At 62.2% G+C, this 12,929-nt stretch overlaps 1 protein-coding gene across 1 annotated transcript in view; it reads left to right on the top strand.

Annotated features, from left to right (window-relative positions):
• AATK (apoptosis associated tyrosine kinase) overlaps window positions 1–12,929 on the top strand; it is a 45,448-nt gene that overhangs the window by 20,600 nt on the left and 11,919 nt on the right. Inside the window, exons 2-3 of the mRNA XM_064369555.1 lie at window positions 8,525–8,658; window positions 11,711–11,855. Coding sequence (XP_064225625.1) covers window positions 8,525–8,658; window positions 11,711–11,855 — 279 coding nt within the window. The remainder of the gene's footprint in view (window positions 1–8,524; window positions 8,659–11,710; window positions 11,856–12,929) is intronic.

Below are 12,929 nucleotides of genomic sequence, written 5' to 3' on the forward strand. Positions count from 1 at the left end.
GGGCGGGTGGGCAGAGCCTGGAGCCCAGGGCAGGCAGGGCCACAGTTCCAGAAGAGGCAGTATAGGTCGAGAGAGTGAAGGCCTCGCCTTACCCTGTGGTGTGGACACGGGAGGTGGGAGCCGCGTGGACACAGGAAGTGGGGGCTGCTTGGACTCGTGAGCAGGGGCTGTGTGGATGTGGGAGGCAGAGTCTGTGTGGGCATGGGGACGGGGACGGGGGCTGCATGGATGTGGAACGAGGGGGCTGTGTGGAGATGGTAGCAGGGCCTTTGTGGACGTGGGAGTCGGGGGCTGTGTGGACATGAGAGGCGGGGCCTTTGTGGACGTGGGAGTCGGGGGCTGCGTGGACGTGGGAGTCGGGGGCTGTGTGGACATGAGAGGCGGGGGCTGCGTGGACGTGGGAGTCGGGGGCTGTGTGGACATGAGAGGCGGGGGCTGCGTGGATGTGGGAGGCGGGGGCTGCATGAACGTGGGAGGCAGGGTTGCGTGGCCCCAGGCAGAGCTGGACGGGGTCTAGGGGAAGTGCATTTGAACCCAACACAGAAAATTTCCTAGCTCTTGGCCTTCACCAGGGCCACCCTGTGCCACAGTGAGCACCCAGTCGTGGGGACAGCCCTGTAGAAGCTGGGCCAGGTCAGGTGACGGGTCTCGGGACTCCAGGGTCCCGCACAGGCTGCCTGGGACCTGGGGCTGCTGGAGGTGGCTTCCGCCTGGGCTGAGTGCAGGTTGCGGGGGCGGGGGGCACTGAGCCAGGTGTGGCCAGGGGCTTGGGCTGTGAGGCCACCCTCAGGCTCAGCCAGGCTACTCTCGGAGCTCTCCCATGGCCTTCGAGGGAGGACCGCGTGCCGGCAACGCTGCCCTGTGCTGGGATCCCCCAGCTGTGCCCTGAGCAAGCGCCATCCTGGACCATGCCTGTGTTTTGAGCTGAGGCCACACTGCCTGGACCTGGCACCTGTCCCCTCCACCTCACGTGTAAAATGGCTGACAGTGCCACCTGGTGGGGACGGGGAGGCTGGCTGCCGGGGTGGGGGACAGGGACGGGGAGGCTGGCTGCCGGGGTGGGGGACGGGGACGGGGAGGCTGGCTGCCGGGGTGGGGGACGGGGACGGGGAGGCTGGCTGCCGGGGTGGGGTGGGGCCAGGTCCTCATAGCAGGGAGACTCACAGGTAGGGGCCACGCCCAGGAAGGTAGGAGCAATCAAAGCCAGCAGCCTGCCTTCGGGGGGTTTGGGGGTTCTGGGGGGCTGTCTCCACCACAGGCACCTCCTCCTCCTCCCTGCAAGCTCCCTCTGACTGGCTCTGCCTCCTCCCTCCCCAGCCTCAGTGGCGCCAAAGCTCCAGAGCCCGACAATGGCCAAATAGACATGAGCTTTGAAACTGGAGGCCGAGGCGGGAGGAGCTTGACCCCAGGAGTTTGAGACCAGCCTGGACAACATAGTGAGACCTGTCTCTCCAGAAAAATGTAAAAATTAGCTGGGTGTGGTGGTGCAAGCCTGTGGTCTCAGCTATTTGGGAGGCTAAATTGGGAGGACTATTTGAGCTCAGGCGGTCGAGGCTGCCATGAGCCATGACTGCACCACTGCACTCCAGCCTGGGTGACAGAGCGAGATCCTATCTCAAAAAAACAAAGAAAGATTGCTGGGCACGGTGGCTCGCACCTGTAATCCCAGCACTTTCAGAGGCCAAGGCTGGTGGGTCACCTGCAGTCAGGAGTTTGAGACCAGCCTGGCTAACATAGTGAAACCCTGTCTCTACTAAAAGTACCAAAATTAGTCAGGAGTGATGGTGGCGCGCGCCTGTAATCCCAGCTACTTGGGTGGCTGAGGTGGGAGAATTGCTTGAACCGGGGAGGTGGAGGTTGCAGTGAGCTGAGATCATGCCACTGCACTCCAGCCTGGGTGACAGAGTGAGACTCTTTCAAAAAAAAAAAAAAAAAGAAAAGAAAAGAAAGAAAGAAACTGGTGCCAGAGGCCTCTAGGGTTAGCCTGGCGGAGTCCTGCAAGTCAACCTGGACCCGCCCTGCAGATGAGCCAAATGTCCAGCCACACGTGGACCCCTGATGTGCCCTCACCACCCCCGCCTTGGGACAGCTGGTGCCAGGCCTGATCCACTTGCTTCTGAGCATGGCTTTGAGGACTGATGCCGACCTCTGGGGACCTGCCAGGCCACCAAGCTTTCTGTGGCACCCCCACCCTCGATGGGCCTGTCCTGTGTCCCAGGAGGCACAGGGGTCGGGGCAGAGGCCACAGAGGCTTTGCTGGGAGCCCTGGGAAGCGCCGTCGTGTGAGCTTCCTGTGGCCGCTGTAGACACTGACTGTGGATTTCGTGGTTTGTTATTGTGGGTTCTGGAGGTCAGAAATTGAAAGTCACTCACTTTTTCTTTTTTGGGGGTGTTGGGGGGTCAGAGTCTCACTCTGTCACCTAGGCTAGCGTGCAGTGGCGCGATCTCGGCTCACTGCAACCTCCACCACCTAGGTTCCAGCAGTTCTCCTGCCTCAGCCTCCTGGGTAGCTGGGATTACAGGCACATGCCACCACACCTGGCTAATTTTTTGTGTTTTTAGTAGAGATGTGTTTCACCATGTTGGCCAGGCTGGTCTTGAACTGCTGACCTCAGGTGATCCACCCACTTCGGCCTCCCAAAGTGCTGAGATTACAGGTGTGAGCCACTGGGCCTGGCCCAAAGTCACTTTGATTGGCTACAGTCAACGCAGTGAAGGCCGGGCTCTGGGAAGAGGCCACCCGTGGCCGTTTCAGCTCCTCGCAGCCACACGCACGGCCCTCACTGCCCTGCCTCTGCTCCCACGGTCACTTCTCCTATCTCCAGTTCCTGCCTCCCTCATCCAAAGACCCTCGGATGACCCTGGCTCACCTGGCAATCCAAGCTAACAGCCCCACCGCTGGTCTTTACCTCTATCCCTGCAAAGTCCCTTTTACCACGTAAGGCGCCCAGAGTCTCATGTTTCGGGGATCGGGAGGTAGACAGCTCTAACAGCCATCATTCTGCGTACGCCAGGTGTCCTCTTACCGAATTGGGGTCAATTTGAGAATCAAAGTAAACAATTATAGTAACACATTACGGTTCGCTGGAATGAAAAAGAGCTCCTAAGTGTGATTTAAAGAAATGGGGATGATAGTGTCTTGAGCACTGGTATAAAAAGTGGCAGTGAAGGCCCTGCCCTCCCTCACGGCAGAATGCCGACCAGGAGATGCAGCAGGAGCAGTAGAGTCACCAGCTGGGCTGGGTGACACATGTCTGACACCCCTGTAATCCCAGCTACGCAGGAGGCTGGGTAGGGAGGACTGCTTGAGGCCAGGAGTTCGAGGCTACAGTGAGCTGTGATCATACCACTGCATTCCCGCCTGGACAACACAGTGAGACCCCACCTCTAAAACAAACACAAAGAAATAGAGTCACCCTCAGGGGGTCCTGGGGTGGCCGACTCAGCACCAGTGGACAGGCTGGTGGACAGAGGACTCATGGGCAGTGAGGATCCTGGTGCATTTTACCCGCCGTGGGTGAGGCCCCGGTTCCTTGCGTGGACAGTGGTGTCGGGAAGCCGCAGGCATCCTCCAGCCCAGCTGCCCACAGCCTCAGCAGTACCACAGAGGGCCAGGCCATTGGCAGGGGTCACCAGAGTTGAGGGGTCTGCTTTGAAGTGACCTTCCAGTTCTCCTCCTCGCTTGGACTCTCCTAAGGCCTGGGAGAGGACCAGGGACTGCATGGCCAGGCTGGGCTTGGAAGAGCCTGGGGGACGCCGTGCGGTGTATGCGGTCACAGAGGGTTGAAGTGTGGGATGCTGGATTAAATGGGCTTTCAAGAAGTTGCAGAAACAAAGCCATGTGTAACTGTATCTTCCTGGCATGAGTTTCCGGGCTGAGTGGGGTCCCAGGTGCCCCTTGTCGCGTCTGGGAAGAGGGGGGCGCTAATGAGAAGGACAGGTAAGCGGACCCCACAGAGGCCCCACCTGCTGGCACAGGCAGGTCCTGAGGAGATAAGTGGGGCCTCCTGCGTGGCTCGTGGAGGGGCAAGCAGGGCAGTGGAGCCAACAGGGCCGGGCCACCCTGTGGGTGTCTGTCACATCCCTGAGCCTGTGTTCACCCTGTAAAATGTGGATGACGATACCTCCCGAGCGGGGCTGTAGTGGGGACCGAGCAATGGGAAGTGTGTGTGCATGTGTGCATTCCTGTGTGTGTGCCAGGGTGTGTGTGTGTGCGCATGTGTGCATTCCTGTGTGTGTGCCAGGGTGTGTGTGTGCATGTGTGCATTCCTGTGTGTGTGCCAGGGTGTGTGTGTGCATGTGTGCATTCCTGTGTGTGTGCCAGGGTGTGTGTGTGTGCATGTGTGCATTCCTGTGTGTGTGCCAGGGTGTGTGTGCATGTGTGCATTCCTGTGTGTGTGCCAGGGTGTGTGTGTGTGTGCATGTGTGCATTCCTGTGTGTGTGCCAGGGTGTGTGTGTGCATGTGTGCATTCCTGTGTGTGTGCCAGGGTGTATGTGTGTGCATGTGTGCATTCCTGTGTGTGTGCCAGGGTGTGTGTGTGCATGTGTGCATTCCTGTGTGTGTGCCAGGGTGTGTGTGTGTGCATGTGTGCATTCCTGTGTGTGTGCCAGGGTGTGTGTGTGCATGTGTGCATTCCTGTGTGTGTGCCAGGGTGTGTGTGTGTGCATGTGTGCATTCCTGTGTGTGTGCCAGGGTGTGTGTGTGCATGTGTGCATTCCTGTGTGTGTGCCAGGGTGTGTGTGTGTGCATGTGTGCATTCCTGTGTGTGTGCCAGGGTGTGTGTGTGCATGTGTGCATTCCTGTGTGTGTGCCAGGGTGTGTGTGTGCATGTGTGCATTCCTGTGTGTGTGCCAGGGTATGTGTGTGTGCATGTGTGCATTCCTGTGTGTGTGCCAGGGTGTGTGTGTGCATGTGTGCATTCCTGTGTGTGTGCCAGGGTATGTGTGTGTGCATGTGTGCATTCCTGTGTGTGTGCCAGGGTGTGTGTGTGCATGTGTGCATTCCTGTGTGTGTGCCAGGGTATGTGTGTGTGCATGTGTGCATTCCTGTGTGTGTGCCAGGGTGTGTGTGTGCATGTGTGCATTCCTGTGTGTGTGCCAGGGTGTGTGTGTGTGCATGTGTGCACACATGTGTGTGTGCCAGGGTATGTGTGTGTGCATGTGTGCATTCCTGTGTGTGCCAGGGTATGTGTGTGTGCATGTGTGCATTCCTGTGTGTGCCAGGGTATGTGTGTGTGCATGTGTGCACACATGTGTGTGCCAGGATGTGTGCATGTGTGCACACACGTGTGTGTGTATGCACACGTCCGTGCATTTGTGGCTATCCGCACGTGTGTGCATGCATGTGGCTATGCACACGTGTGTGTGCACACATGCATGCACATCTGTGAGCACACATGCATGTGTGGGTATGTACACATGCATCTGTGTGCACGTGTATGGATGTGTATGCATGTATAGGCATGTGTGCATGTGTGGGCATGAATCTTCCTGTGTTGTGGCCTGTGTACAGTGTGTCTGTGCACATGGTCACAATATGGTTGCATGCATGTGATGTGTGCATGTATGTTTTCTGTGTTTTCATGCATGCACACACGTGGGCACATATGTGTGCTGCATTGTTACAACAGGTATTATGGTGCCCAAGGCACTCGGCCTGGCCCTTGGGATCTGGGGTCAGGACCTGGTCTGTCTTACAAGCTGACAGCCAGCGAGCCCAGGCAGCAGGTGGCTCTGTGCTGAGGAGGGCACAGCGAAGGTTCTGGGAGTGCAGAGGTGTCAGGCGCACTTGTCTGAGGGCGCCAGAGCCGAGAGCCGGTGGGCCTGAGGGAGGCATCAGTCTGCAGTCAAGAGGCTGTGGGACCCTCCTCCTCTGCCCAGGGACAGGGCCTGGGCTTGCTGGTGTCCTGGACAAGCCACCTCACTTCCATGGACCCCAGTGTCCTCATCTGCAAAGTGGGGTGGTAGTGATTCTTTCTCCCTTCCCTCCTTCCCTTCCCTCCTTCCCTTGCCTCTCCTTCCCTTCTCTTTCCTTCTCTTCTCTTCCCTCCCTCCCCTCTCCTCCCTTCCCTTCCTTCAAGGCAGAGTCTCACTCTGTCACCCAGGCTGGAGTGCAGTGGTGCAGTCTCAGCTCACTGCAACCTCCGCCTCCTGGGTTTGAGCAATTCTCCTGCCTCAGCCTCCTGTGTAGCTGAGATGACAGGCTCGCGCCACCATGCCTGGCTAATTTTTGTCTTTTTAGTAGAGACAGTGTTTCACCATGTTGGCCAGGCTGGTCTCGAACTCCTGACCTCAGGTGATCCATCCGCCTTGGCCTCCCAAAGTGCTGGGATTACAGGCATGAGCCGGCATGCCCAAGTGGTTCTGATGAGGGTCTCTGGGTGGAGCTTGGGACAGCTGCTCTGACCCTTAGATGGGGGCTGCTGTGGGTTCTGCTGCTCTGGGCACTGGTGGGGCTCCAGAAACTGACCACTTCTGTGGATTTGGAAAGCTCGGTGCGCCGTCTCTCCTGTGCAACCTTCTGGCTCTGGCTGGCTTGTGTGGCCATCCCCCACCCCTCCACATCCACGTTTAGGGACGTGGCCCTGTGCTCACTGGCAGGCCTGCCCGGTGCCCCTGCCCACCTCCACCCTCCACTGAGTCAGCACATGCTGCTGAATGACCCCCCCATGGCCGCCCAGCGCTGGGACCCGGGCCTTCTAGATGTGAGAGGAGACTCATGGGAGGGCTGCAGCCCAGGGCCAGCTGCCTCAATGCAGGGAAGGACCAGGGAGGGGATGGGTCATGGGAGGGGAGCCCAGGGTGGCTAAGGTGGGGTCTGAAGGGGAGGCCGAGGTCCAGCCCCTTGCGGCAGCTCTTTGCCCAGCAGACGGCCTGTCCAGGCGCAAGGCCGCAGATGGGTTCCTTCACTAGCCAGTGTGGCCCACAAGGGAAGGGCCCACCAGGAGAAGGGCCCAGGAGGGTGTGGACGAAGGTGGCAGAGGGGAGTGGACTGCTGCCAGGCAGGCACCACAGGAAGCCTGGGAGACACGTGCCATGGCGACCTGCAGTCCTGGAGGGCGCTGGCTGCTTCGGGGGGTGGGGCCCGCTGAGTGCCACGTGAGTCCTGCCTGCGTTCCTGCCGTTTGGGTGTGAGAATGCAGGGGGGCTTACGCAGTGTGCGGCTGTCCTCACACGCATGTACACATATGCACACACCCATACGCCCCGGAAACCTGGCCCGGGACATCAGCATGGCAGGAGCACGGCCCCACCCGTCGGGTCTTCTCCACATGTGGCAGAGCTGGATTCCTGCCCTGGTGACCTGGATATTGCTTTCCTGGCTGCCTCTGCTCCGCCGTCCCCACAGCCCTGTCCGGTCCTCACTCCAAGCCACCCTGGGTCACTCTTCCCCATGTGTGGGTGTGGGAACAACTTGGAGACCTGAGCAGGAAGCCCAGGCTGCACTCGCCATCTTAGCTCACACCACCTCCAGGCAGCCTTCCTGGATGCCCCAGAAGCCTGCAGCCCTGGCAGAGCACACTAGGTCAGCTGGGCCGCCTTGGGCAGCCAGGTCGCTGCGCACCCTGTTTCCTGGCTTGTCCAGTGGAGTGGGGGTGTGCTGGGCCAGGTGATGGGGTCTGGAGGGGTATTGGAACTGAGAAGTTGCAGGTGCTCAGTGGCAAGAGACACTGGGGGTGGCTGGAAAACCTCCAGGGCCAAGTGGAGGACGGCTGGACAGAGAGCTCTTGAGGAAGGGCACGGACTGGAGCTGGATGAGGGAGCAGGGCAGGCTTAGGGGATGGAACCACCAGCTCAGTGTGCCCTCCCCTGCCCGGGGGACAGGCAGGCTGGCCCCCACCATGCCACCCTGTGGGCAGTAGAGGGACTGAGCTTCCTCGCAGCCTGGCTCAGCCCGGGTGTCCTAATTTGGAAGTGGGACTCGGCTCAACACTTGGGCGCTGGGGGCGCACTGTGCTGTCAGTTTCCCTGGGGCCGAGGAGCTCTGTGGACCAGCAGCTACAGCAGAGGGTTTCCCCAAGGTCCTCAGGACAGAAATGGCACCAGAGCGGTGTGGCGGAGGGTTTGGCAAGGGGATGGCTTGGAGGCACCAGGTGACGTGGAGCCCTGCTGCCCGGCACAGGCAGCACCACCTTCTCAGGGACAGCAGGGTCCCCGCACCTCAGAGGCTGGAAGGGCCTTCGGCTTTCGCTGTTCAGAGTCTGGCCCATGGCCAGCAGCCAGCACTCTGGTCTTCCGTGTCTGACAAGAGTCCATGTCCCCCTCCCAGCCTCAGAGGAGCAATGGCGGGCGACCAGGATTTGGGAGGGAGATGGGGGTCCCCTGCAGTCCTCACCTCTCAGAGGGGTGTCCATGACCCCTCTGGAGCTGGGCACTCTGCCAACCCCATGTCCCACTGGTGAGGCCAGAACAGTGTCCAGTGACTGGTACAGGACGGCAGGCTCTGGCCACCCACTGGCCACACTGGGGTGAGGGGTCAGGGTGCCGAGGCAGGGCCGCCCTCATTGCGCTGCTCTCCTGCAGACGGCGCCCCGCTCAGCGAGCTGTCCTGGCCGTCCTCCCTCGCCGTGGTGGCCGTGTCTTTCTCTGGGCTCTTTGCTGTCATCGTCCTCATGCTGGCCTGCCTGTGCTGTAAGAAGGGCGGCATCGGGTTCAAGGTGAGGCCTGGGGGCTGTGGGAGCTGGCGGGGGATCCCACAGCGTGGAGCGTTCACTCGACCCTGAGCTTCCCTCCCTCCCAGGGCCACCGAGGTGGCTGCTGGGTGGCCGTAGTCACTGTGGGGCCGCCTGGGGACCACATGGACCCTGACCTAGGAACCCCACAGCCCCTCCTCAGGGACCTGCCCCAGCTTCTCCGACTCAGGCTGTCTGTGAGGGTGGCCTGATGCTCCCCCGAAGCCTGGGGTGGGCTTGTGAGCACTCGCAGAGGCTGAGGATGGCCTTGCAGGGGCATCGGGCTCTGGAGCTGGTGTGCGAGGGGCCGGCCTCCCTAGAGGCCCCTGGCTCCTGGCGGAGGGGCTGCCCCTGCAGGGCCGTCACTTCCCTGCTGATGTTATCCACAAAGGGAAGCCCAGGCCACCCAGACAAGCTTCCCGCTACGGAGACCTTCTTGCCACTTAGAGTCACCTTGCTCGGGGCATTTTGTGCTCTCTGGAGGGGACGCTGTGTGGTGCTGGAGCCCAGCCTGCTGGTTAGGGAGCTTTGCCAAGTGCATGGCCTGGCCTCACAAGGCTGCCCCTCTGGATGCCGAGGCCCAGGGCCAAGACCCCCGCCAGGAACAGGTGCTGAGCACTGCTCCCCACACCAGAAACCCCCATCCCACCTCCAGCCATAAGTCTGAGTAGCAGCGAGGGCCAGGCAGAAAAGCTCTGAGCTAAGAACCCAGCCCTGCCACCCCGCCCGGAGCCTCCACGGGTCCCATTCCTGCTGACGAGCAAATGACACCCAGCCTGGACTTCTGGTTGTCCACATGCCCATGGGGGTCAGCCCCACCCCTGGACCAAGGTCGGAATTCCCACTCAAGGAGAGGTCCGGGCAGGGGGAGGCATTTGCAGTACACACAGCGCCCCCAGTGTCCGTATTTCAGGGGCGCCTTCCCACTAAGTGACCTGTGCCCCAGCCACGTCACCCCCATTTTAGAGACAGTCCCAGAGTCCTCCCTGCCCTGGTATGTCATGACACAGAGTGGGCCAGGGGAGCTGGCCCTGCCCACTGCCCTGGCAGGTGAGGCTGCCGAACTTGGCCTCTGCCTTTTCCAAAGCCCACATTTGCAGCCCATTCACCCTTCCAGAGCCCTCCGAGGTGCCCAGGCCCCGTCAACCAGTGAGGAGTTGTGTGCCTGGGTGGCAAAGCTGTGACCCCAGGAGCTACAGGGCCTGCGCTCCTGCCCAGAGCCCCCAGTCTGCCCTGGGGATGTGCCCCTGACCCGCTGGCGCCTTCCTGGGCTCCTGAGACCAGAGCCTCCAGGTCTGGGGGGGCAGGAGTGGAGGGGGCCTGGGGGGGTCGTGTGGGGCTATTGTGTAAGCGGCCCCTCCTCGGGAGCTGCGAGAACAAGGCGCCACACAAGCGCTGGCCACGGCCCCTCCTCCGGCGCCCTCTCACCTCCTTAGAAACATGGTGCCCGGAACATTCCAGCACCAGCGTGCCCCCGGGAAGGCCTGCCTCCACACTGGGCTCCCTCCTGGGCTCTGGGGGGCTGCGCCGGGCTCCCCGGCGGGGAGCTGTGCTGGGGGAAGGGGCTGGGAAGCCCCAATGCTGACTCTGTGCTACCTGATTGCACGCAGCGTCGGCAGGACCCGGCTGGCCCCCGGGCAGCAGGTAATGCCTGGAACCAGGGCCTGACCCCAGGGAGAGACGCCGGCTGTGTCCTGGGCCCCTCCACAGAGCCCAGATGGGTGGGGGTGGGCTGGGGCTGGGATTGGAGGGCCGAAACGGGGCCTCTAGGGTGGTGTCCTGGGTCCTGGGGAGGGAGAGTTGCCCACGCAGCGGCTGCATCCCCCATCCCCGAGTGGCTGTGCGCTTGGGAGTGCAGGCTGGGCCCGGTCCCTCGGGATACTGACAGAGCTGCCCACCCCTCTCTCTGCAGCCCAGGGAAGGGCGGTGTCCCCAGGGTCACAGTAGTGTGTGGGGAGCTGCGGCCTCCCTCCCTCTGAACCTGCCAGTCCTCGGACTCCCCAGTTCGGGGGATGGCCAGGCTCCAGCGGGAAGCCCCTTGACCCCTCTGAGCCTCAGTTTCCCTGCAGTGAGGGTTGTGGGGAGGGACAGAGAGGCTGTACCGAGTGCTCAGGGACTGGGCTGTCCCTGTGTGCAGGGAGCCATTGTTTCCAGTTGCGCCCAGGACTTCAGAGTTTGGCTCTCAGCAGGAATGTGCTTTGGACTTACGGGTGGGTTCTCCCTAGACAGGTGGGGCCTCTGCATTTCAAAATAGCAGCCTGGCGGGGATGGCCCAGCCCTAGGCTGCACAGAGACAGGCTCTGAAGGAGTCCCGGGGGCTCAGGAGGTGGTGTGGCCACCGGGTGAAGGTCCGGGGCCACCAGGGCGGATGGCGCTGGGGCTGGTGGGCTTTTGGCTCCCAGGCACCCAGGAATGCTCCTTGTCCTAGCAGGGGTGGGAGCACGTAGTGGCTTCTCCCACAGGACTATGGGGCAGGGGGTGCTGGAACTCCTGTCCCCAAAGCTGCCCCATGGGAGGGTGGGACCCAAGGCAGGGCCCGGGGTGAGGTGTTGCTGGGGACGAGGGTGGGTGAGAGGGGTTGGGGGCTGATTCTGGATGGGCAGGGCCAGCTGGCCTCAGTCCCCTCATCTCTGTCCCTCGGTTCCCTGCCTGTAGGCCCTCAGGCCTCAAGCTGCCCACCTGGGAGGGATGGGGAAACTGAGGCCAGGCCGAAGCGCTGGTGCCCACAGCTCGTCGTGCCCTTTCTGGAGTCTGATTGGATCCTCTTGGCTCTGGGATCTGCCCCTGGCCCCTCATGGGACAACTGCGTCCCTGGTGGGGGGTGTGGGGGTCAGCGAGAGGAGACAGAACGGATGGCAGTTAGCAGGAGTGCCGGCCTGTTGGCTCACAGGGGTGGGGGCTCCACCTCTGGGCCAAGCACCGGCTCCTGTGCCGCTCTGGGAGCTCAGCCCTGGAAGAAAGGGACCTTTCCAAGCCCAGTCACACCCTTCCTTGGCCTTCGGGAAGCCCCGCTCATGCTGCCTGGCCCGGCCTGCAGGAGTTTGAGAATGCGGAGGGGGACGAGTATTCGGCCGACCTGGCACAGGGCTCCCCGGCCACCACGGCACAGAACGGGCCCGACGTGTACGTCCTGCCGCTCACGGAGGTGTCCCTGCCCATGGCCAAGCAGCCGGGGCGCTCAGGTGAGTACCAGGTGGGGAGATGGGGCGCCTCCCTTCGGGGCCCAGGTGCTGGGTGTTGGGTGTGACCTGGGGGAGCCAGGGAGGTCCAAGGACTCAGCCGTGGAGTGGGGGCAGCACAGGGCTTGGGTGGCGTGTGGGGTGGACAAGGTGCCCAGCCCTGGAGTCCCCATGCTGCGTCCCAGGCTGTACCTCTTTCTCCTGGGCCTGGGGGGAAGCTGGGGGTTGGCAGGGTCTGGGACAGCACTCAGCCTCCAGCCTCCTGTGCCCAAGGGGCTGCTGTGCACAGGGGCAGTGGTGGGCACTGGGGCGGGAGTGCAGGCTCTCTGGTCCTGGACACGGCCATGTACTGGGGGGAGGGGCTCTCTGCAGTCTGGGGATGCTTGACCCCAGATTCCTGCCCCCTTGATTAGCAGCCCTTAGGGACACGGGCTCCATTGTGCCTGGTGGGAGGAGGGGAACTGGTGGGGTCCCCGTGGGCGGGCAGTGAATAGGTCTTTCACTCAGGCTGGGGGAGGGGTGGAGGGGTGGGGCTGACCCCAGAGTGCAGGTACAGGTGGGGCCTCTGCCACATCCCCATCTGCCCCCATCCTAGGGTCCCGGGCTGACCACTCACACGGGGCGGATGTGCTGGGGAGGCTGCTGGCGAACCAGCCTTCAGGAACCCCCAGTTCTGTCCTGGAGCCTGGGTGGTGGGCTGGGGTCCCTTCAGAGCCATCGGATCTCAGGACCCCTCCCACGAAGCTGCTAGCCTGGGGCTTCCCCCCTCAGTTCCCCGCCAGCTCTTCTGGGTACACGGAGGCAGGAGGGGTGTCAGGCCAGTGGGAGGAGCCCCTGCTGGCCCTGCTGGGGCTCGGCTGGCACCAGGGTCTGCTACTGGGGAGTCACTCGGCCGCCTCACCTGCTCTGAGCTGTGCCTGGCTGGGCCCTGAGAGCCTGGCCTTCACTGGGGCTGAGCGGCCCCAGGCACTGATCTGAGACCTAGAGGGGGCCCCCAGCTTCAGGCCCAGGGCCTCCACACCCATCCTGCTCTGCCCCATCTCCTGGAGGGCAGGTTCCCAGTTAGGCAGGAACTGG

Source organism: Aotus nancymaae, unplaced genomic scaffold (assembly GCF_030222135.1).
Source record: "Aotus nancymaae isolate 86718 unplaced genomic scaffold, 86718_ANA_hifiasm-v0.15.2.pri h1tg000089l, whole genome shotgun sequence".
Classification (NCBI taxonomy): Eukaryota; Metazoa; Chordata; class Mammalia; order Primates; family Aotidae; genus Aotus; species Aotus nancymaae.